General features: G+C 44.3%; 1 protein-coding gene across 5 annotated transcripts in view; it reads left to right on the top strand.

The window, feature by feature from the left end:
* LOC121574945 (calcium-dependent secretion activator 1) overlaps positions 1-21,326 on the top strand; it is a 182,433-nt gene that overhangs the window by 61,892 nt on the left and 99,215 nt on the right. For all 5 annotated transcript variants that reach the window (XM_045222924.1, XM_045222923.1, XM_045222922.1 and 2 more), the window contains exon 6: positions 312-433. In XM_045222924.1, coding sequence (XP_045078859.1) covers positions 312-433 — 122 coding nt within the window. The remainder of the gene's footprint in view (positions 1-311; positions 434-21,326) is intronic.

Genomic DNA, 21,326 nt, shown 5'->3' with positions numbered 1-21,326 from the left:
CCTCTCGTATACCTCAGACATGTTTATAGCAGCAGCCATTCAATACAGTCGTAATGTTTTACACTCCCTAATCTGCTGCTCTCAGGGGACATGGCTGTAGATCAGAGAGGCTGAGCTGATCTGGAGGGCCCATGTTTGTAAAAACAACAAGTCAGATGTTTCTTTATAGTAGTATCAGTGTCTGTAACAGTGCTCTAGCCAAACTGATGAATGCCATTTTTTTTGTGTCTGAAACTAGTTTCTAGCAGCATATGCGTGTTGGAAATATGTAACATGTATAGACGTTTGACTGGCAGTATTCTCTCTGTCAGGTGGTGATTGTGGAGGTTCAGGGGTTAAAGTCGCTGGCACCCAATCGAGTCGTCTACTGCACCATGGAGGTGGAAGGGGGGCATAAGCTCCAGACTGACCAGGCCGAGGCCTCCAAACCAACGTGAGTGTGGCACACACACACACACACACACACACACACACACACACACAGTCTTGTACAGCTAACCTTGTTGGGACACACAATTCAGTCCCATTCAAAATCCTATTTTCCCTAACCCCTAACCCTAAACCTAACCCTAAACCTAACCCGTACTCTTACCCTTACCCTTACCCTTACCCTAACCCTATCTCCTAATCCTAACCCTAAAACTAACCCTAGCTCCTAACCCTTAATGTAATTATAACCCTAACACTAATTCTAACCTTAACCCTAAACCCCCTAAAAATAGCATTTGACCTTGACTAACGAAATGTCCCCAGTTGGTCAAATTTTTGTTTGTTTACTATTCTTGAATAGTTAAACACATCCACACACACACACACATCCACACACACACACACACACACACACACAGGTATGCTGTGCACACAAATTACATAAAAACAGCCTTATTTAAAGCAGCATTCATCAGTAGAAACAATAACAAAGAGGTCTCCCCGTGCCTGGTTCGGTAAAAAGCTGAGGGATGGGTCTGGAGAAATGTAAACACTTTCAAATTCATGGACAGAGCGATGGATGCAAGGACTAACCATCCATGATATCACAATTATAGTTTTAACCATGTTTGTTTACATTTTCTTTGTTTACAAACATTGGATTAAAACTGCTGTTTGCCCCTTTAAGAGAAATACCTAGTTACTGGGTAAAAGTTCAGTATGTTATATTTGATATATACAGTGCATTCAAAAAGTATTCAGACCCCTTGACTTTTTCCACATTTTGTTAGGTTACAGCCTTATTCTAAAATGGATTAAATCATTTTTTTCCGTCATCAATATACACACAATACCCCATAATGACAAAGCAAAAACAGGTTTACAAATAACAACCGTTATCACATTTAAATAAGCATTCAGACCCTTTACTCAGTACTTTGTTGAAGCACCTTTGGCAGCAATTACAGCCTCAAGTCTTCTTGGGTATGAAGCTACAAGCTTGGCACACCTGTATTTGGGGAGTTTCTCCCATTCTTCTCTGCAGATCCTCTCAAGCTCTGTCAGGTTGGATGGGGAGCGTCTCTGCACAGCTATTTTTAGGTCTCTCCAGAGATGTTCGAACGGGTTCAAGTCCGGGCTCTGGCTGGGCCACTCAAGGACATTCAGAGACTTGTCCCTAAGCCACACCTACGTTGTCTTGGCTGTGTGCTTAGGGTCATTGTCCTTTTGGAAGATGAACCTTCGCCCCAATCTGAGGTCCTGAGCGCTCTGGAGCAGGTTTTCATCAAGGATCTCTCTGTACTTTGCTCCGTTCATCTTTCCGTCGACCCTGACTAGTCTCCCAGTCTCTGCCACTGAAAAACATCCCCACAGCATGTTGCTGCCACAACCATGCTTCACCGTAGGGATGGTGCCACGTTTCCTCCAGACATAATGCTTGGCATTCAGGCCAAAGTGTTCAATCTTGGTTTCATCAGACCAGAGTATTTTGTTTCTCATGGTCTGAGAGTCCTTTAGGTGCCTTTTGGCAAACTCCAAGCGGGCTGTCATGTGCCTTTTACTGAGGAGTGGCTTCCGTCTGGCCCCTCTCCCATAAAGGCCTGATTGGTGGAGTGCTGCAGAGATGGTTGTCCTTCTGGAAGGTTCCCCCATCTCCACAGAGGAATTCTAGAGCTCTGTCATAGTGACCATCAGGTTCTTGGTCACCTCCCTGACCAAGGGCCTTCTCCCCCGATTGCTCAGTTTGGCCGGGCGGCCAGCTCTAGGAAGAGTCTTGGTGGTTCCAAACTTCTTCCATTTAAGAATGATGGAGGACACTGTGTTCTTGGGGACCTTCAATGCTGCAGAAATGTTTTGGTACCCTTCCCCAGATCTGTGCCTCGACACAATCCTGTCTCGGAGCTCTAGGACAATTCCTTCGACCTCATGGCTTGGTTTTTGCTCTGACATGCACTGTCAACTCTGGGACCTTATATAGATAGGTGTGTGCCTTTCCAAATCATGTCCATTCAATTGAATTTACCACAGGTGGACTCCAATCAATTTGTAGAAACATGATCAATGGAAACAGGATGCACCTGAGCTGAATTTCTAGTCTCATAGCAAAGGGTCTGAATACTTATGTAAATAAGGTAATTCAGTTTTTTATTTTTAATACATTTGCAAAAATGTCTAAAATCCTGTTTTCGCTTTGTCATTATGGGGTATTGTGTGTAGATTGATGAGGAAAAACACTTCTTTAATCCATTTTAGATTAAGGCTGTAACGTAAGAAAATGTGGAAAAAGTTAAGGGGCTGAATACTTTCCGAATGGACTGTATGTAAACAAACTCATGTTAGCTAAGCATGTTAGGAACTACATAACTGCATTTAATGTCCAGTCACAGGTTATTTACTTAGATTCATCACAGTCAGTCATGTGCAAGGCCTCAGTGACGTAAAACGTGACCTGGTGATGCGATTGAATCTGCTCCTAACTCAGTCTCACACTACTTCCTGTTTACATACACATGGCCACATCATGTGTACTTCCTATGACATAAAAAACCCAAGCCCCTGACTGCTGCTCTTTAATCAGTCCCACTCTGAGTAGCACCTGATCCAGATTGTGTTTATATGATCAGTAAGTCCTGAGTCCTCGTTAGGTGGTCCGTGGGGTGGGTTCATGTTCTGGCCATAGCTGCAGACCATTGTGTGGTAATGATATTGCCTGTGTGAGTATGGTCAGGTGTTGTAGACGCTGAGCCAGACTGATTACTCAACATGCACCTTCCTCCACTGGTTGTGTTCTCTAGCAGCTGACTGAGGTGGGACGTGTGGATGTGTTGAGACATTTGCTTTGCTGTAGTTAAAGGACACTCACACAAAAATTATTGGCACCCATGATAAAGATGAGAAAAAAAGACTTTATAAAATAATTGATACAAATACTGAGCTATATTGTATGCTAAAAAATGGGAAGTGCCAGGACATTTTAGCCCAAAACCTGGTTGTCTCTGCTAGGAGGCTGAAACTTGGCCACAAGTGGATCTTCCAGGAAGACAATAACCCAAAGCGCACATAAAAATCCACAAATAAATTGTTAATTGACCACAAAATCAACATTTTGCAATGGCCATCTCAGTCTCCGGACTTGAACCCTATTGAAAACCTGTGTTTTGAATTGAAGAGGGCATTCCTTAAACACAGACGGCGGATATCAAGGATTTGGAAAGATTCTGTATGGAGGAATGGTCTAAGTTCCCTCCCAATATGTTTTACAATCTCATAAAACAGTTTAGAAAAAGGCTCAGTGTCATTATCATCACAAGGGGAGGGTGCTGGAGTATTGAAAACAGGGAATACAATCATTTTGACACCTATCTTTTTTAGATTATTTTCTGTTACTTGTTAAACAAAATCTCTTTCACTGAGCAATTATATTAGTATAAAATAATATACTTCTTAAATGTTTTGAGCATACAATATAGCTCAGAATTTTAATTATTTATTTTAAACAGTATTTTTTCCTCATTTATATCAATTCGATAAGCATCCATTTGCCTCCTGGTCTGCGAAACGCAAAGCACATTAGTCTCAAATTGTATTTTTGCATCTCAGTTGTTATGTGTGCGCGCAGCCTGAACTCTTGACGTGTTCTAGGGCGTTAGTGTGTTACACACAAACCAGTCGGCTCACTAGCTCTGGTACTGGGCATTATGTGAGTGTGTTAGTATCGTAATGGTCAAAGTTGGGAGAGTTGGCTAGCTATCTATGTGTTCAGGATGAATTTAGTTTTCATAATTTTTTGATAGAATGTTAATGCCAAAAATCACTACAACCAAACAACCACTGTTGCTTGTGCTTTAGCTGACACCTGCTAGCTAGCGGCTAGCTAGTAGCACTAGCTAGGTACCGGTTAGCTAGTAAGTAGCGCTAGAAAGTGGCTAGCTAGTAGCCCTAGCTAGGTAGCAGCTAGCTAGTAAGTAGCGCTAGCTAGTAACCTAGCTAGTAGCCTATCAGCTAGTTAGTAGCACTATCTAGCTAGTTAGTACTAATAGAAAAGATACTGATAACTAACCCCATTTTTATGTGCTACTTGCTAGCGCTACTAGCTAGCTTCTAAATCAAAATATACAGTGCATTCGGAAAGTATTCCGACCCCTTGACTTTTTCCACATTTTGTTACTTTACAGCCTTATTCTAAAATTACAATTAAATCGTTTTTTTCCATCATCAATCTACACACAATACCCCATAATGACAAAACAAAAACATGTTTTGAGAAAATTTTGCAAATGTATATATATATATATATATATTTTGTAATAACATTTACATAAGTATTCAGACCCTTTACTCAGTACTTTTTTGAAGCACCTTTGGCAGCGATTACAGCCTTGAGTCCTCTTGGGTATGACGCTACAAGCTTGGCACACCTGTATTTGGGGAGTTTCTCCCATTCTTCTCTGCATATCCTCTCAAGTTATGTCAGGTTGGATGGGGAGCGTCGCTGCACAACTATTTTCAGGTCTCTCCAGAGATGTTCGATCGGGTTCAAGTCCGGGCTCTGGCTGGGCCACTCAAGGATATTCAGAGACTTGTACCGAAGCCACACCTGCGTTGTCATGGCTGTGTGCTTAGGGTCATTGTCCTGTTAGAAGGTGAACCTTCGCCCCAGTCTGAGGTCCTAAGTGCTCTGGAGCAGGTTTCATCAAGGATCTCTCTGTACTTTGCTCCGTTCATCTTTCCCTCGATCCTGACTAGTCTCCCAGTCCCTGCCGCTGAAAAACATCCCCACAGCATGATGCTGCCACCACCATGCTTCACCGTAGGGATATTGCCAGGTTTCCTCCAGACGTGATGTTTGGCAATCAGGCCAAAGAGTTCATTCTTGGTTTCATCAGACCAGAGAATCTTGTTTCTCATGATCTGAGAGTCCTTTAGGTGCCTTTTGGCAAACTCCAAGCGGGCTGTCATGTACCTTTTACTGAGGAGAGGCCACTGTGTTCTTGGGGACCTTCAATACTGCAGACTTTTTTGGGTACCCTTCCCCAGATCTGTGCCTCGACACAATCTTATCTCAGAGGTCTACGGACAATTCCTTCGACCTCATGGCTTGGTTTTTGCTCTGACATGCACTGTCAACTGTGGGACCTTATATAGACAGGTGTGTGCCTTTCCAAATCATGTCCAATCAATTGAATTTACCACAGGTGGACTCCAATCAAGTTGTAGAAACATCAAGGATGATCAATGGAAACAGGATGCACCTGAGCTCAATTTCGAGTCTCATAGCAAAGGGTCTGAATACTCATATAAATAAGGTATTTCTGTTTTTTATTTTTAATACATTTGCTAAAATTTCTAAAAATCTGTTTTTGTCATTATGGGGTATTGTGTGTAGTTGATGAGGAAGATGTTTTATTTAATCAATTTTAGAATAAGGCTGTAATGTAAAACAATGTGGAAAAAGTCAAGGGGTCTGAATACTTTCCGAATGCACTGTAATTTAGAATTAGTACTGGTGCTGGTACTCCCTGTATATTGCCATGTTATTTTTACTCGTTATTGTTATTGTTATTCATTATTCACTGTGGATTTATTCCTTTTGTCACTATTTCATTTTTAACTCTGCATTGTTGTAAAAGGACTAGTAAGTAAGCATGTCACCTGTTGTTTACAAAGCATGTGACAAATAACATGTTATTTTATTTGTACGGTGTCTATGTAAAAAAATAAAAATATTGGGGGGGGGTGATGGAGACCGACAGAGAAGAGTAATTCATAATCCATACCTCTTCCTGATTTCGATGATGAATTCATCATTGTAAGGAGGGGGAATGATTTTCCTCGTACTGTAATGCAAGGCTCATCACCCCTGTCTCACCCCTTCTCTGATTTGAAAAGCAGGATGGTATGTTCTAGACTTGCTGCTAGAACTATAGTAGCTAAAACAGTTTGTAACAGTAACCCTGTACCCTTTGTTTTTTTAATAGTACCATCAATACTCATTCAGAAATGTTAATCTTGGCGAGAGCCTTCTGTTTATGAGATGACAGATGTTGCTGGTTGATTATAGTTTTAGCTTCACACAGTTACTGTAACACACCCTAGTGTGAAATATTTGGTGCAATGGGTCTTTGTTGTCTGACATTGTCAGAGTTATATCAGTCTCTATGCCCTGAGTGCACAGAGATAGAGTAGACATTGTCTAGACTTTGGCCAGGGAGGCAGCTGTGCCCGTCTGTGACGTCAAACTGTGTGTCTATGTGTGCATCAGATAAGTGCGTATTTGTGTGTGTGAGGGAGATAGAGAAGGGGCTATTTTAGGCCCTGTTTCCTCACAGTGGAAGGCTCAGGTGGGAGCTGTGCTATGAGTGGATCAGTGGAAACTTTAGTCCAACAGAGTAGGGGCTATTTTTGCTAGATACAGTATCTCGGTCAGACAGTGATGGGTGACTGAACCCTGATGTGCACATCTATAAAGGGATTCATTCCTTATCTTCCATGATGCACAGATGGCAAGTCTCCTGTTGAACTTGGAATAGGAAATACACTACATTGCCAAAAGTATGTGGACAGCCCTTCAAATATGTGGATTCGGCTATTTCAGCCAAACCCGTTGCTGACAGGTGTATAAAATCGAGCACACAGCCATGCAATTTCCATAGACAAACATTGGTAGTGGAATGGCCTTACTGAAGAGCTCAGTAACTTTCAACGTGGCACCATCATAGGATGCCACCTTTCCAACAAGTCAATTCGTCAAATTTCTGTCCTGCTAGAACTGCCCCTGTCAACTGTAAGTGCTGTTATTGTGAAACATGGAAAGTGCTGTTATTGTGGAAACGTCTAGGAGCAACAACGGCTCAGCCGCGAAGTGGTAGGCCACACAAGCTCACAGAACGGGACCGCGAGTGCTGAAGCGCGTAGCGCGTAAAAATCGTCTGTCCTCGGTTGCAACACTCACTACCGAGTTCCAAACTGCTTCTGGAAGCAACGTCAGCACAAAAACTGTTTGTCGGGAGCTTCATGAAATGGGTTTCCATGGCCGAGCAGCCGCACACAAGCCTAAGATCACCATCGGCAATGCCAAGCGTCGGCTGGAGTAGTGTAAAGCTCTTTGCCATTGGACTCTGGAGCAGTGGAAACGCGTTCTCTGAAGTGATGAATCACTCTTTACCATCTGGCAGTTCGACAGACGAATCTGGGTTTGGCAGATGACAGGAGAACGCTACCTTCCCAATGCATAGTGCCAACTGTAAAGTTTGATGGAGGAGGAATAATGGTCTGGGGCTGTTTTTCATGGTTCGGGCTATGCCCCTTAGTTCCAGTGAAGGGAAATCTTAACGCTACAGCATACAATGACATTCTAGACGATTCTGTGCTTCCAACTTTGTGGCAACAGTTTGGGGAAGGCCCTTTCCTGTTTCAGCATGACAATGCCCCTGTGCACAAAACGAGGTCCATACAGAAATGGTTTGTCGTGATTGGTGTGGAAGAACTTGACTGGCCTGCACAGAGCCCTGACCTGATCTCCATCGAACACTTTTGGGATAAATTGTAATTCTGACTGCGGGTATAATCTCCCAACATCAGTGCCCAACCTCACTAATGCTCTTGTGGCTGAATGGAAGCAAGTCCCCGCAGCAATGTTCCAACATCTAGTGGAAAGCCTTCCCATAAGAGTGGAGGCTGTTATAGTAGCAAAGGGGGGACCAACTCCATATTAATGCTCATGAATTACACTTGGTCATGTAGTGTATGAATGTTATCTGTTGGTATTGCAGTTATCTATTCTGTGGTGTGGACCAGCTGATCACTTTCTTTCTTCTCTCTCCCCCTTTCTCTCCCCCCTCTCCATCTCCCCATCTATCTCATCTTTACTTCTCTACCTCACTCCCCCCATTTCCTCTTCCTGTGGTCACTCCCTCCCTGTTTGCAGACTGCAGTGGTAGGAGTTTTGTACAGTAACACAGTTGCTTGTGTCTGGGAGAGTGCGTTACCAGGTCAGGTTGCACCGTGATGGGGATGGGGAGGTGTGTGAAAGGATGGATTTACTCACACCTGTGATCCGAGGGCTTTTAGTGTAATCATCCGCTAACTCTCTCTCTCACACTCACAGTCACACTCACGCACACACAAAACACACATGTGCGTGCTCATAGGATACAACCTGGCTGGCTGGATGCGAGCTGCAGTCAGGCAGAAGGAACATTATTGTGTGTGTGGCTCCAGCATTGTGCTGTACTATCTTGTGCTGCTCCACACGTGTGGCTGAGCTGAGCTGAGAGTTAAATCAATTCTAAGTCCCATAGGAATGTCCCTGGGCTGTGCTCGTGGCCACTGGGGCTCAAACACGACTCAAACCAACATCAGGCTCACATCTGAGCCATGAGCCAGGCTGAGAAATACATTCAATCCCTAGACATCTTCACATCTCCGGTATTCTGCATGATGAGAAATACCTGCCATGCTTGACCTACGCACATCTTAGCCGCTCCGGAGAAATAGACCCATTCTCAGACCTCTGCTCATCTCAACCACGTTATAATGAGGAATACATGCTGTGATCCTGAAAAATCAATTTATATCTGTAATGTTCTCTGAAGCAACTCATACATTCTGTAATTACATTTTATAACCTCGAATCTAATCCAGACTTTACTGCGAGTGGCGCAGTGGTCTAAGGCACTGTATGGCAGTGCTAGCTGTGCCACTAGAGATCCTGGTTCGAATCCAGGCTCTGTCGTAGCCGGCCGTGACCGGGAGACCCATGGGCCGGCGCACAATTGGCCCAGCGTCGTCCAGGGTAGGGGAGGGAATGGCCGGCAGGGATGTAGCTCAGTTGGTAGAGCATGGCGTTTGCAACGCCAGGGTTGTGGGTTCGATTCCCACGGGGGGCCAGTATGAAAAATGTATGCACTCACTAACTGTAAGTCGCTCTGGATAAGAGCGTCTGCTAAATGACTAAAATGTAAATGTAAATGTACTGATGCAAGCTGTTACACTGCCATCTACAGGTGGAATGTGAAAACAGAATTATCAGGGATGGGCAGCTACAGTAGTTTGCTGAAAACACTTATTTATAGTCAGACATTGTCAGACATTCATATTTACAGCCAGACATTACAGTCAGACATTCATAAATACTACACAATTTAAACCATCTGGAGAATATTACATTTATGTTTGCATTAATCCATGCAATAAGGGTGCGTGCTCAGCCCCCTTCTGTACTCCCTGTTCACCCATGACTGCGTGGCCAAGCACGCCTCTAACTCAATCATCAAGTTTGCAGATGACACAACAGTAGTAGGCTTGATTACCAACAATGACGAGACCGCCTACAGGGAGGAGGTGAGGTCTCTGGGAGTGTGGTGCCAGTTAAATAACCTCTCACTCAACATCAACAAAACAAAGGAGATGATCGTGGACTTCAGGAAACAGCAGAGGGTGCACAGCCTCTTCAACCTCAGCAGGCTGAAGAAATTCGGCTTAGCACCTAAAACCCTCACAATTGAGAGCATCCTGTCGGGCTGTATCACCGCCTGGTACGGCAACTGCACCGCCCACAACTGCAGGGCTCTCCAGAGGGTGGTGCGGTCTGCCTAACGCATTACCGGGGGCAAACTACCCGCCCTCCAAGACACATACAACACCCGATGTCACAGGAAGGCCAAAAAGATAATCAAGGACATCAACCACCCGAGCCACTGCCTGTTCACCACGCTATCATCCAGAAGGCGAGGTCAGTACAGGTGCATCAAAGCTGGGACCGAGAGAATGAAAAACAGCTTCTATCTCAAGGCCATCAGACTGTTAAATAGCCATCACAAGCACATTAGAGGCTGCTACTGCCTATTGAAATCACTGGCCACTTTAAGAAATGGAACACTAGTCACTTTAATAATGTTTATATATCTTGCACTACTCATTTCATATGTATATACTGCATTCTATTCTATAATATTCTACTGTATCTTAGTCCATGCCACTCTGTCATTGCTTGCCCATATATGTATATATTCTTAAATCCCATTCCTTACTAGTTTTGTGTGTATTGGGTATATGTTGTGAAATTGTTAGATATTACTGCACTGTCGGAGCTAGAAGCACAAGCATTTCGCTACACTCGCTATAAGATCTGCTAAACACGTGTATGTGACAAATACAATTTGACTTGATTTGATATTATAATAGATTTTCTTTTCCCTCTAAATTTGTGTCAATATCGCCGAGTCAACACTACATCGCCAGTGCACTCTGCTCTGACAAGGCAAACAGAACACAAACCCCAGGGAAATGGAGAGGGTGAAAGAGAGAGATGGACAGACTAGTCTTCATTCTGCCGTATCAATGCTCCCCACCGCACTCAGAGAGAACTTTAGTGAGCGTGAAGACAGTCCTGGCTATATTAACTCTACACAGGAGTGGCCACAAGCATCCAAGGCCTCTCTCTATTCCATGCTTACTGTATGTCACTCTCTGCCCACTTGGCTCACATGCTTCTAGAATTTAACTAAAGGTGTTTTCACATATAGTCCTGTTTAAAATAAGCAATCTCAGTCCTCTTTAAAGTGAACTCTGGGGTAAAAAAAAAAGAAAAAAGAACTCAGTTCTCTTTGTATTCACACTGCCCTTGCCTTTGACTCAACTCTTTTGCTAGTTCACGTCAACTATTTTGTGGACCGAGTCCTCTTTGCATTCACATTGCTATGTTTAGAAAGGAACCAAGATCTTTTTCCAACATGCACTCTGGGTTTTTACAAAGTGCAGGACAAGCCATTCAATCAGAATGCGTTATCGGAGAGCTAGATGTACCAACTTACATTTTGGAAGCTAATAGATTGCATTTAGTTAAAATATGAGACATAATAATTGTAATCAGAAGATACTATTAATATGTAAATTTGATTGGTAACAGAATAAATGGCAGTAGAATAACTGCAGAATAAATAATGTGTAATTGAAGATTGGACACCCAAGGTAGGCTACTGTCCCTTTAAGAGCTAGAATAGATTTTGTACCCTATTTTTTTTAATTATTTTTTTATTTAACCTTTATTTAACCAGGTAAGCCAGTTGAGAACAGGTTCTCATTTACAACTGCGACCTGGCCAAGATAAAGCAAAGTAGTGCAATAAAAACAACACAGAGTTACATATGGGGTAAAAAACATAAAGTCAGAAATACAACAGAAAATATATATACAGTGTGTGCAAATGTAGCAAGTTATGGAGGTAAGGCAATAAATAGGCTATAGTGCAGAATAATTACAATAGTATTAACACTGGAATGCTAGATGTGCAAGAGATTATGTGCAAATAGAGATACTGGGGGTGCAAAAGAGCAAAATAAATAACAATATAGGGATGAGGTAGTTGGGTGGGCTAATTTCAGATGGGCTGTGTACAGGTGCAGTGATCGGTAAGGTGCTCTGACAACTGATGCTTAAAGTTATTGAGGGAGATAAGAGTCTCCAGCTTCAGAGATTTTTGCAATTCGTTCCAGTCATTGGCAGCAGAGAACTGGAAGGAATGGCGGCCAAAGGAGGTGTTGGCTTTGGGAATGACCAGTGAGATATACCTGCTGGAGCGCAGACTACGGGTGGGTGCTGCTATGGTGACCAATGAGCTAAGATAAGGCGGGGATTTGCCTAGCAGTGATTTATAGATGGCCTGGAGCCAGTGGGTTTGACGACGAACATGTAGTGAGGACCAGCCAACAAGAGCGTACAGGTCACAGTGGTGGGTAGTATATGGGGCTTTGGAGACAAAACGGATGGCACTGTGATAGACTACATCCAATTTGCTGAGTAGAGTGTTGGAGGCTATTTTGTAAATGACATCGCCGAAGTCAAGGATCGGTAGGATAGTCAGTTTTACGAGGGCATGTTTGGCAGCATGAGTGAAGGAGGCTTTGTTGCGAAATAGGAAGCCGATTCTAGATTTAACTTTGGATTGGAGATTCTTTATGTGAGTCTGGAAGTTGAGTTTACAGTCTAACCAGACACCTAGGTATTTGTAGTTGTCCACATACTCTAGGTCAGACCCGTCGAGAGTGGTGATTCTAGTCGGGTGGGCGGGTGCCAGCAGCGTTCGATTGAAAAGCATGCATTTAGTTTTACTAGTGTTTAAGAGCAGTTGGAGGCTACTGAAGGATTGTTGTATGGCATTGAAGCTCGTTTGGAGGTTTGTTAACACAGTGTCCAATGAAGGGCCAGATGTATACAAAATGGTGTCGTCTGCGTAGAGGTGGATCTGAGAGTCACCAGCAGCAAGAGCGACATCATTGATATACACGGAGAAAAGTGTCGGCCCAAGAATTGAACCCTGTGGCACCCCCATAGAGACTGCCATAGGTCCAGACAACAGGCCCTCCGATTTGACACACTGAACTATATCTGAGAAGTAGTTGGTGAACCAGGCGAGGCAGTCATTTGAGAAACCAAGGCTATTTAGTCTGCCAATAAGAATGCGGTGGTTGACAGAGTCGAAAGCCTTGGCCAGGTCGATGAAGACGGCTGCACAGTACTGTCTATTATCAATCGCGGTTATAATATCGTTTAGGACCTTGAGCGTGGCTGAAGTGCACCCGTGACCAGCTCGGAAACCGGATTGCATAGCGGAGAAGGTACGGTGGTATTCGAAATGGTCGATGATCTGTTTGTTAACTTGGCTTTCGAATACTTTCGAAAGGCAGGGCAGGATGGATATAGGTCTGTAGCAGTTTGGATCTAGAGTGTCATCCCCCTTTGAAGAGGGGGATGACCGCGGCAGCTTTCCAATCTCTGGGGATCTCAGACGTTATGAAAGAGAGGTTGAACAGACTAGTAATAGGGGTTGCGACAATTTCGGCGGCTAGTTTTAGAAAGAAAGGGTCCAGATTGTCTAGCCCAGCTGATTTGTAGGGGTCCAGATTTTGCAGCGCTTTCAAAACATCAGCTGTCTGAATTTGTGTGAAGGAGAAGCGGGGAGGGCATGGGCAAGTTGCAGCAGAGGGTGCAGAGTTGGTGGCCGGGTTAGTTTAGCCAGATGGAAAGCATGGCCAGCTGTAGCAAAATGCTTGTTGAAATTCTCGATTATTGTAGATTTATCGGTGGTGATAGTGTTTCCTAGCCTCAGTGCAGTGGGCAGCTGGGAGGAAGTGCTCTTATTCTCCATGGACTTTACAGTGTCCCAAAACTTTTTGGAGTTAGTGCTACAGGATGCAAATTTCTGTTTGAAAAAGTTAGCCTTTGCTTTCCTGACTGCTTGTGTATATTGGTTCCTAACTTCCCTGAAAAGTTGCATATCGCGGGGGCTATTTGATGCTAATGCTGTACGCCACAGGATGTTTTTGTGCTGGTCAAGGGCAGTCAAGTCTGAGGAGAACCAGGGGCTATATCGGTTCTTAGTTCTGTATTTTTGAATGGGGCATGTTTATTTAAGATTGAGAGGAAATTACTTTTAAGGAACAACCAGGCATCCTCTACTGACGGAATGAGATCTATATCCATCCAGGATACCTGGGCCAGGTCAATTAGGGAAGGCCTCCTCGCTAAAGTGTTTTAGGGAGCGTTTGACAGTGATGAGGGGTGGTCGTTTGACCGCGGACCCGTTACGGACGCAGACAATAAGGCAGTGATCGCTGAGATCCTGGTTGAAGACAGCTGAGGTGTATTTAGAGGGTATGTTAGTCAGGATGATATCTATGAGGGTACCCATGTTTACGGATTTAGGGTTGTACCTGGTAGGTTCGTTGATAATTTGCGTGAGGTTGAGGGCATCTAGCTTGGATTGTAGGATGGCTGGGGTATTAAGCATATCCCAATTTAGGTCACCAAGCAGTACAAACTCTGAGGATAAATGGGGGCAATCAATTCACATATGGTGTCCAGGGCACAGCTGGGGGCTGAGGGGGTCTGTAGCAAGCGGCAACAGTGAGAGACTTATTTCTGGAAAGGTGGATTTTTAGAAGTAGAAGCTCAAACTGTTTGGGCACAGACCTGGATAGTATGATAGCGCTCTGCAGGCTATCTCTACAGTAGATTGCAACTCCACCCTCTTTGGCAGTTCTATCTAGACGGAAAATGTTATAGTTGGGGATGGAAATTTCAGAATTTTTGGTGGCCTTCCTGAGCCAGGATTCAGACACTGCTAGAACATCAGGGTTGGCAGAGTGTGCTAACGCAGTGAATAACTCAAACTTAGGAAGTAGACTTCTGATATTTATGTGCAAGAAACCAAGACTTTTGCGATTACAGAAGTCATCAAATGATAGCGCCTGGGGAGTAGGAGTGATACTGAGGGCTGCAGGGCCTGGGTTAGCCTCTACATCACCAGAGGAACAGAGGAGGACTAGAATAAGGATACGGCTAAAGGCTTTAAGAACTGGTCTTCTAGTGCGTTGGGTACATAGAATAAAGGGGGCAGATTTCCGTGTGTTATAGAAAAGATTCAGGGCATTATGTACAGACAAGGATATGGAAGGATATGAGTAAAGTGGAGGTAAACCTAAGCGTTGGGTAACAATGAAAGAGATAGCATCGCTGGAGGCATCAATTGAGTCGGTCTCCGCGTGTATAGGGGGAGGGGCAAAGGAGCTATCTAAGGCAGGTTTAGCTAGGCTGGGGGTCTACAGTGATATAGTACAATTAGAAATAACCGAAACAACAATAAACTAACCATGTTTGGGCTGAGGCTAAACATAAACAGGATGTAGTACCGTAAAAAGGAACAGTCCAGCAGATATCAGCTGTATAGCTGAGTTATCATAAGGTCCGGTGGTGAAGTACTAGTGAGTAAGAGGCCACGGCTAGCGTGTGCTAGCGGGCCAGGGCTAGCAGATGGATGGAATCTTCGTGGGTTAACGTCGTAACCACATCAGACGATTTCGTCGGCAGACCAGTCGTGTAGGATCGGCGGGGCTCCGTGTCAACACTAGGTGGTCCCGTCCGGTTGACAGAGAGGTAGATAGCCGGGAGATGGGCCTAGCTCAGGATGATTAGCCAGACCACAGCGTCCGTTTTGTTGTAGCTAGCTGGTAGCGATGAATCCGGGAGTTAAAGGTCCAGCGATTCAGTGATTCCGGCGGAAAAACTGATATGTTCTGGGTCGATAACGCGCTGTGCAGACTGGCCGAATATCCGGTGATCAATGTCCAGTGATTAAAATTAATCCCGCAGAAAAAAAATCCAATGTTCTGGGTGAAACACCGCTAGCTGTGGCTAATAGCAAGTAGCTAGTTAGCTGGCTAGCTAGTTTCAACTGGAGATTCTAGATAAAGGTAAGTCAATAATAGAATCCGTTCCACATTGAGTGAGGCGGGTTGCAGGAAAGTATATCTTGTAGAAGGATGAAAAGTCTGATAGGGAAATATGTACGAAAAATAGGGTATTTACAGGCTATTTACAGACATACGATAAAAACACAACTGCACTACTACGCCATCTTGGATCAGAAGGATGTTGTTGTGATTCTCATCAAATATGTTGTCTTCTCACACTACTCAAACCCCACAATCAATAAACAGCTAATTAAGCTATCTTAGCCTATAGATCACATATTGCAAACAAATAATTTGAACTAAAAACTCCACACATTTTGGAATTTCTGTGCGTCTGTGACAATCGCTAATCAATATACAAAAACAAACTGCGAACCTGCACATCTTCTCTCTTTTGTGGCACCAATATGAAGGTTTATGGCAGGGGAAACTGTGTTGCAGTAGTCTAGTGTGTGGTGCGGGAATAATGACAAGCGAACCTGGGGAGCTTTGCGTTCACATTGTCCTAAAAAAGGGAACCGGACCGGGGAATTCAAGCGAACCGAACTCAGACCACCTCTCGAGATGGTCTCAGTTCGGTTCGCTTCGGGGGCTCTTTTGAGGGGTCTGAGTTCCTTTGGAGTGTTCACACTGCACAAAAAATGAAAGCGAACCGCACAGAGTTTTAAAATATTGTCTGGAAGGGACCAAGTGTGAAAACACCCTAAGAGAGTGAATCTGCCCATAGGAAGAGCCAGGAGCATGATAGATTACAACCTAACTAGATTACAGAGAACAACCCAACTAGATTACAGAGAACAACCCAACTATACTGAACAAAAATATAAACGCAACATGTAAGGTGTTGGTCCCATGTTTCATGAGCTGAAATAAAAGATCCCTATTTCTCTCAAATGTTGTGCACAGATTTGTTTACATCCCTGTTAGTGAGCATTTCTCCTTTGCCAAGATCATCCATCCACCGGACAAATCAAATCAAATCAAATCAAATTTTATTGGCCACATGCACCGAATACAACAGGTGCAGACATTACAGTGAAATGCTTACTTACAGCCCTTAACCAACAGTGCATTTCTTTTTAACAAAAAAGTAATAATAAAACAACAACAAAAAAAAGTGTTGAGAAAAAAAGAGCAGAAGTAAAATAAAATAACAGTAGGGAGGCTATATATACAGGGGGATACCGGTGCAGAGTCAATGTGCGGGGGCACCGGCTAGTTGAGGTAGTTGAAGTAATATGTACATGTGGGTAGAGTTAAAGTGACTATGCATAAATAATTAACAGAGTAGCAGCAGTGTAAAAGGATGGGGTGGGGGGGCAGTGCAAATAGTCTGGGTAGCCATGATTAGCTGTTCAGGAATCTTATGGCTTGGGGGTAGAAGCTGTTGAGAAGTCTTTTGGACCTAGACTTGGCACTCCGGTACCGCTTGCCGTGCGGTAGCAGAGAGAACAGTCTATGACTAGGGTGGCTGGAGTCTTTGACAATTTTGAGGGCCTTCCTCTGACACCGCCTGGTATAGAGGTCATGGATGGCAGGAAGCTTGGCCCCAGTGATGTACTGGGCCGTACGCACTACCCTCTGTAGTGCCTTGCGGTCGGAGGCCAAGCAGTTGCCATACCAGGCGGTGATGCAACCAGTCAGGATGCTCTCGATGGTGCAGCTGTAGAATTTTTTGAGGATCTGAGGACCCATGCCAAATCTTTTCAGTCTCCTGAGGGGGAATAGGCTTTGTCGTGCCCTCTTCACGACTGTCTTGGTGTGTTTGGACCATGATAGTTCGTTGGTGATGTGGACACCAAGGAACTTGAAGCTCTCAACCTGTTCCACTACAGCCCCGTCGATGAGAATGGGGCGTGCTCAGTCCTCTTTTTTTTCCTGTAGTCCACAATCATCTCCTTTGTCTTGGTCACGTTGAGGGAGAGGTTGTTGTCCTGGCACCACACGGCCAGGTCTCTGACCTCCTCCCTATAGGCTGTCGCATCGTTGTCGGTGATCAGGCCTACCACTGTTGTGTCGTCGGCAAACTTAATGATGGTGTTGGAGTCGTGCCTGGCCATGCAGTCATGGGTGAACAGGGAGTACAGGAGGGGACTGAGCACGCACCCCTGAGGGGCCCCCGTGTTGAGGATCAGTGTGGCAGGTGTGTTGTTACCTACCCTTACCACCTGGGGGCGGCCCGTCAGGAAGTCCAGGATCCAGTTGCAGAGGGAGGTGTTTAGTCCCAGGATCCTTAGCTTAGTGATGAGCTTAGAGGGCACTATGGTGTTGAATGCTGAGCTGTAGTCAATTAATAGCATTCTCACGTAGGTGTTCCTCTTGTCCAGGTGAGAAAGGGCAGTGTGGAGTGCAATAGAGATTGCATCATCTGTGGATCTGTTGGGGCGGTATGCAAATTGGAGTGGGTCTAGGGTTTCTGGGATAATGCTGTTGATGTGAGTCATGACCAGCCTTTCAAAGCACTTCATGGCTACAGACGTCAGTGCTACGGGTCGGTAGTCATTTAGGCAGGTTATCTTAGAGTCCTTGGGCACGGGGACTATGGTGGTCTGCTTGAAACATGTTGGTATTACAGACTCAGTCAGGGACATGTTGAAAATGTCAGTGAAGACACTTGCCAGTTGGTCAGCACATGCTCGGAGTACACGTCCTGGTAATCCGTCTCGCCCTGCGGCCTTGTGAATGTTGACCTGCTTAAAAGTCTTACTCACATCGGCTACGGAGAGCGTGATCACATAGTCATCCGGAACAGCTGGTGCTCTCATGCATGCTTCAGTGTTGCTTTCCTCGAAGCGAGCATAGAAGTGGTTTAGCTCGTCTGGTAGGCTTGTGTCACAGGGCAGCTCGCGGCTGTGCTTCCCTTTGTAGTCTGTAATAGTTTTCAAGCCCTGCCACATCCGACGAGCGTCAGAGCCAGTGTAGTACGATTCAATCTTAGTCCTGTATTGACTCTTTGCCTGTTTGATGGTTCGTCGGAGGGCATAGCGGGATTTCTTATAAGCGTCCGGGTTAGAGTCCCGCTCCTTGAAAGCGGCAGCTCTACCCTTTAGCTCAGTGCGGATGTTTCCTGTAATCCATGGCTTCTGGTTGGGGTATGTACGTACGGTCACTGTGGTGACGACATCATCGATGCACTTATTGATGAAGCCAGTGACTGATGTGGTGTACTCCTCAATGCTGTCTGAAGAATCCCGGAACATGTTCCAGTCTGTGCTGGCAAAACAGTCCTGTAGCTTAGCATCTGCGTCATCTGACCACTTTTTTATTAACCGAGTCACTGGTGCTTCCTGCTTTAGTTTTTGCTTATAAAGCAGGAAGCACCAGTGACTCGGTTAATAAAAAAGTCCAGGTGTGGCATATCAAGAAGCTGATTAAACAGCATGATCATTACACAGGTGCACCTTGTATTGGGGACAATAAAAGGCCACTCTAAAATGTGCAGTTTTGTCAAACAACACAATGCCACAGATGTCTCAAGTTTTGAGGGAGCATGCAATTGGCATGCTGACTGCAGGAATGTCCACCAGAGCTGTTGCCAGAGAATTGAAAATTCGTTTTAGAGAATTTGGCAGTATGTTCAACCGGTCTCACAACTGCAGACCACGTGTAACCTCGCCAGACCATGACCTCCACATCCGGCTTCTTCAGCTGCGGGATCGTCTGAGACCAGCTACCCGGACAGCTGATGAAACGGAGGAGTATTTCTGTCTGTAATAAAGCCCTTTTGTGGGGAAAAACTCATTATGATTGGCTGGGCCTGGCTCCCAAGTGGGTGGGTCTATGCCCTCGCAGGCCCACCCATCGCTGCGCTCCTGCACAGTCATGTGAAATCCATAGATTAGGGCCTAATTTATTTATTTAAATTGATGATTTTCTTATATGAACTGTAACTCAGCAAAATCGTTTAAATTGTTGCATGTTGCGTTTATATTTTTGTTCAGTATAGATTACAGAGAACAACCCAACTAGATTACAGAGAAAAACCCAACTAGATTACCTTCTAACAACAAGTCTACTGTTTTCACAGGGGTGTGTGTGTGTTTATACAGTGGCTTGCGAAAGTATTCACCCCCTTGGCATTTTTCCTATTTTGTTGCCTTACAACCAGGAATTAAATTTGATTTTTTGGGGGGGTTTGTATCATTTGATTTACACAACATGCCTACCACTTTGAAGATGCAAAATATTATTTATTGTGAAACAAACAAGAAATAAGACAAAAAAACTGAAAACTTGAGCGTGCATAACTAATCACCCCCCCAAAGTCAATACTTTGTAGAGCCACCTTTTGCAGCAATTACAGCTGCAAGTCTCTTGGGGTATGTCTCTATAAGCTTGGCACATCTAGCCACTGGGATTTTTGCCCATTCTTCAAGGCAAAACTGCTCCAGCTCCTTCATGTTGGATGGGTTCCGCTGGTGTACAGCAATCTTTAAGTCATACCACAGATTCTCAATTGGATTGAGGTCTGGGCTTTGACTAGGCCATTCCAAGACATTTAAATATTTCAGATTAAACCACTCAAGTGTTGCTTTAGCAGTATTCTTAGGGTCATTGTCCTGCTGGAAGGTGAACCTCCGTCCCAGTCTCAAATCTCTGGAAGACTGAAACAGGTTTCCCTCAAGAATTTCCCTGTATTTAGCGCCATCCATCATTCCTTCAATTCTGACCAGTTTCCCAGTCCCTGCCGATGAAAAACATTGATGGTGTTCTCGGGGTGATGAGAGGTGTTGGGTTTGTGCCAGACATAGCGTTTTCCTTGATGGCCAAAAAGCTCAATTTTAGTCTCATCTGACCAGAGTACCTTCTTCCATATGTTTGGGGAGTGTCCGAAATGCCTTTTGGCGAACACCAAATGTGTTTGCTTATTTTTTTCTTTAAGCAATCCGTGGGATGTTCAAAGTTTCAGATTTTTCTTATAACCCAACCCTGATCTGTACTTCTCCACAACTTTGTCCCTGACCTGTTTGGAGAGCTCCTTGGTCTTCATGGTGCCGCTTGCTTGGTGGTGCCCCTTCCTTCGTGGTGTTGCAGACAATGGGGCCTTTCAGAACAGGTGTATATTTACACTTAGATCATGTGACAGATCATGTGACACTTAGATTGCACACAGGTAGACTTTATCTAACTAATTATGTGACTTCTGAAGGTAATTGGTTGCACCAGATCTTATTTAGGGGGTTCATAGCAAAGGGGGTGAATACATATGCACGCACCACTTTAACTTTATTTTTTAGAATTTTTTGAAATAAGTTTATTTTCATTTCCCTTCAGCAATTTGGACTATTTTGTGTATGTCCATTACATGAAATCCAAATAAAAATCCATTTAAATTACAGGTTGTAATGCAACAAAATAGTAAAAACGCCAAGGGGGATGAATACTATTGCAAGGCACTGTAGAAGTCAAGGTCAATGATACACAGTAGGTGCAATGTTTATTTCGTTCCCTGATTGCCGCTCTCTAATTTGCCAGTTGAGCCGCTGCTGTACACGTTGATGTATTTGTCCAGGAGTGAGGGTGCAGGGCTCGCCCCTCTCACAGCCACCTGTCACGATCGTTAACGAACGAGAAGGACCAAGGCGCAGCGTGATATGCATTCATGTTTATTTAACGAATATACACACAACCAAAACAACAAACGAA

This window comes from Coregonus clupeaformis, chromosome 10 (assembly GCF_020615455.1).
Source record: "Coregonus clupeaformis isolate EN_2021a chromosome 10, ASM2061545v1, whole genome shotgun sequence".
In the NCBI taxonomy this organism is placed as follows: domain Eukaryota; kingdom Metazoa; phylum Chordata; class Actinopteri; order Salmoniformes; family Salmonidae; genus Coregonus; species Coregonus clupeaformis.
This window is presented reverse-complemented; position numbering and strand designations above follow the sequence as displayed.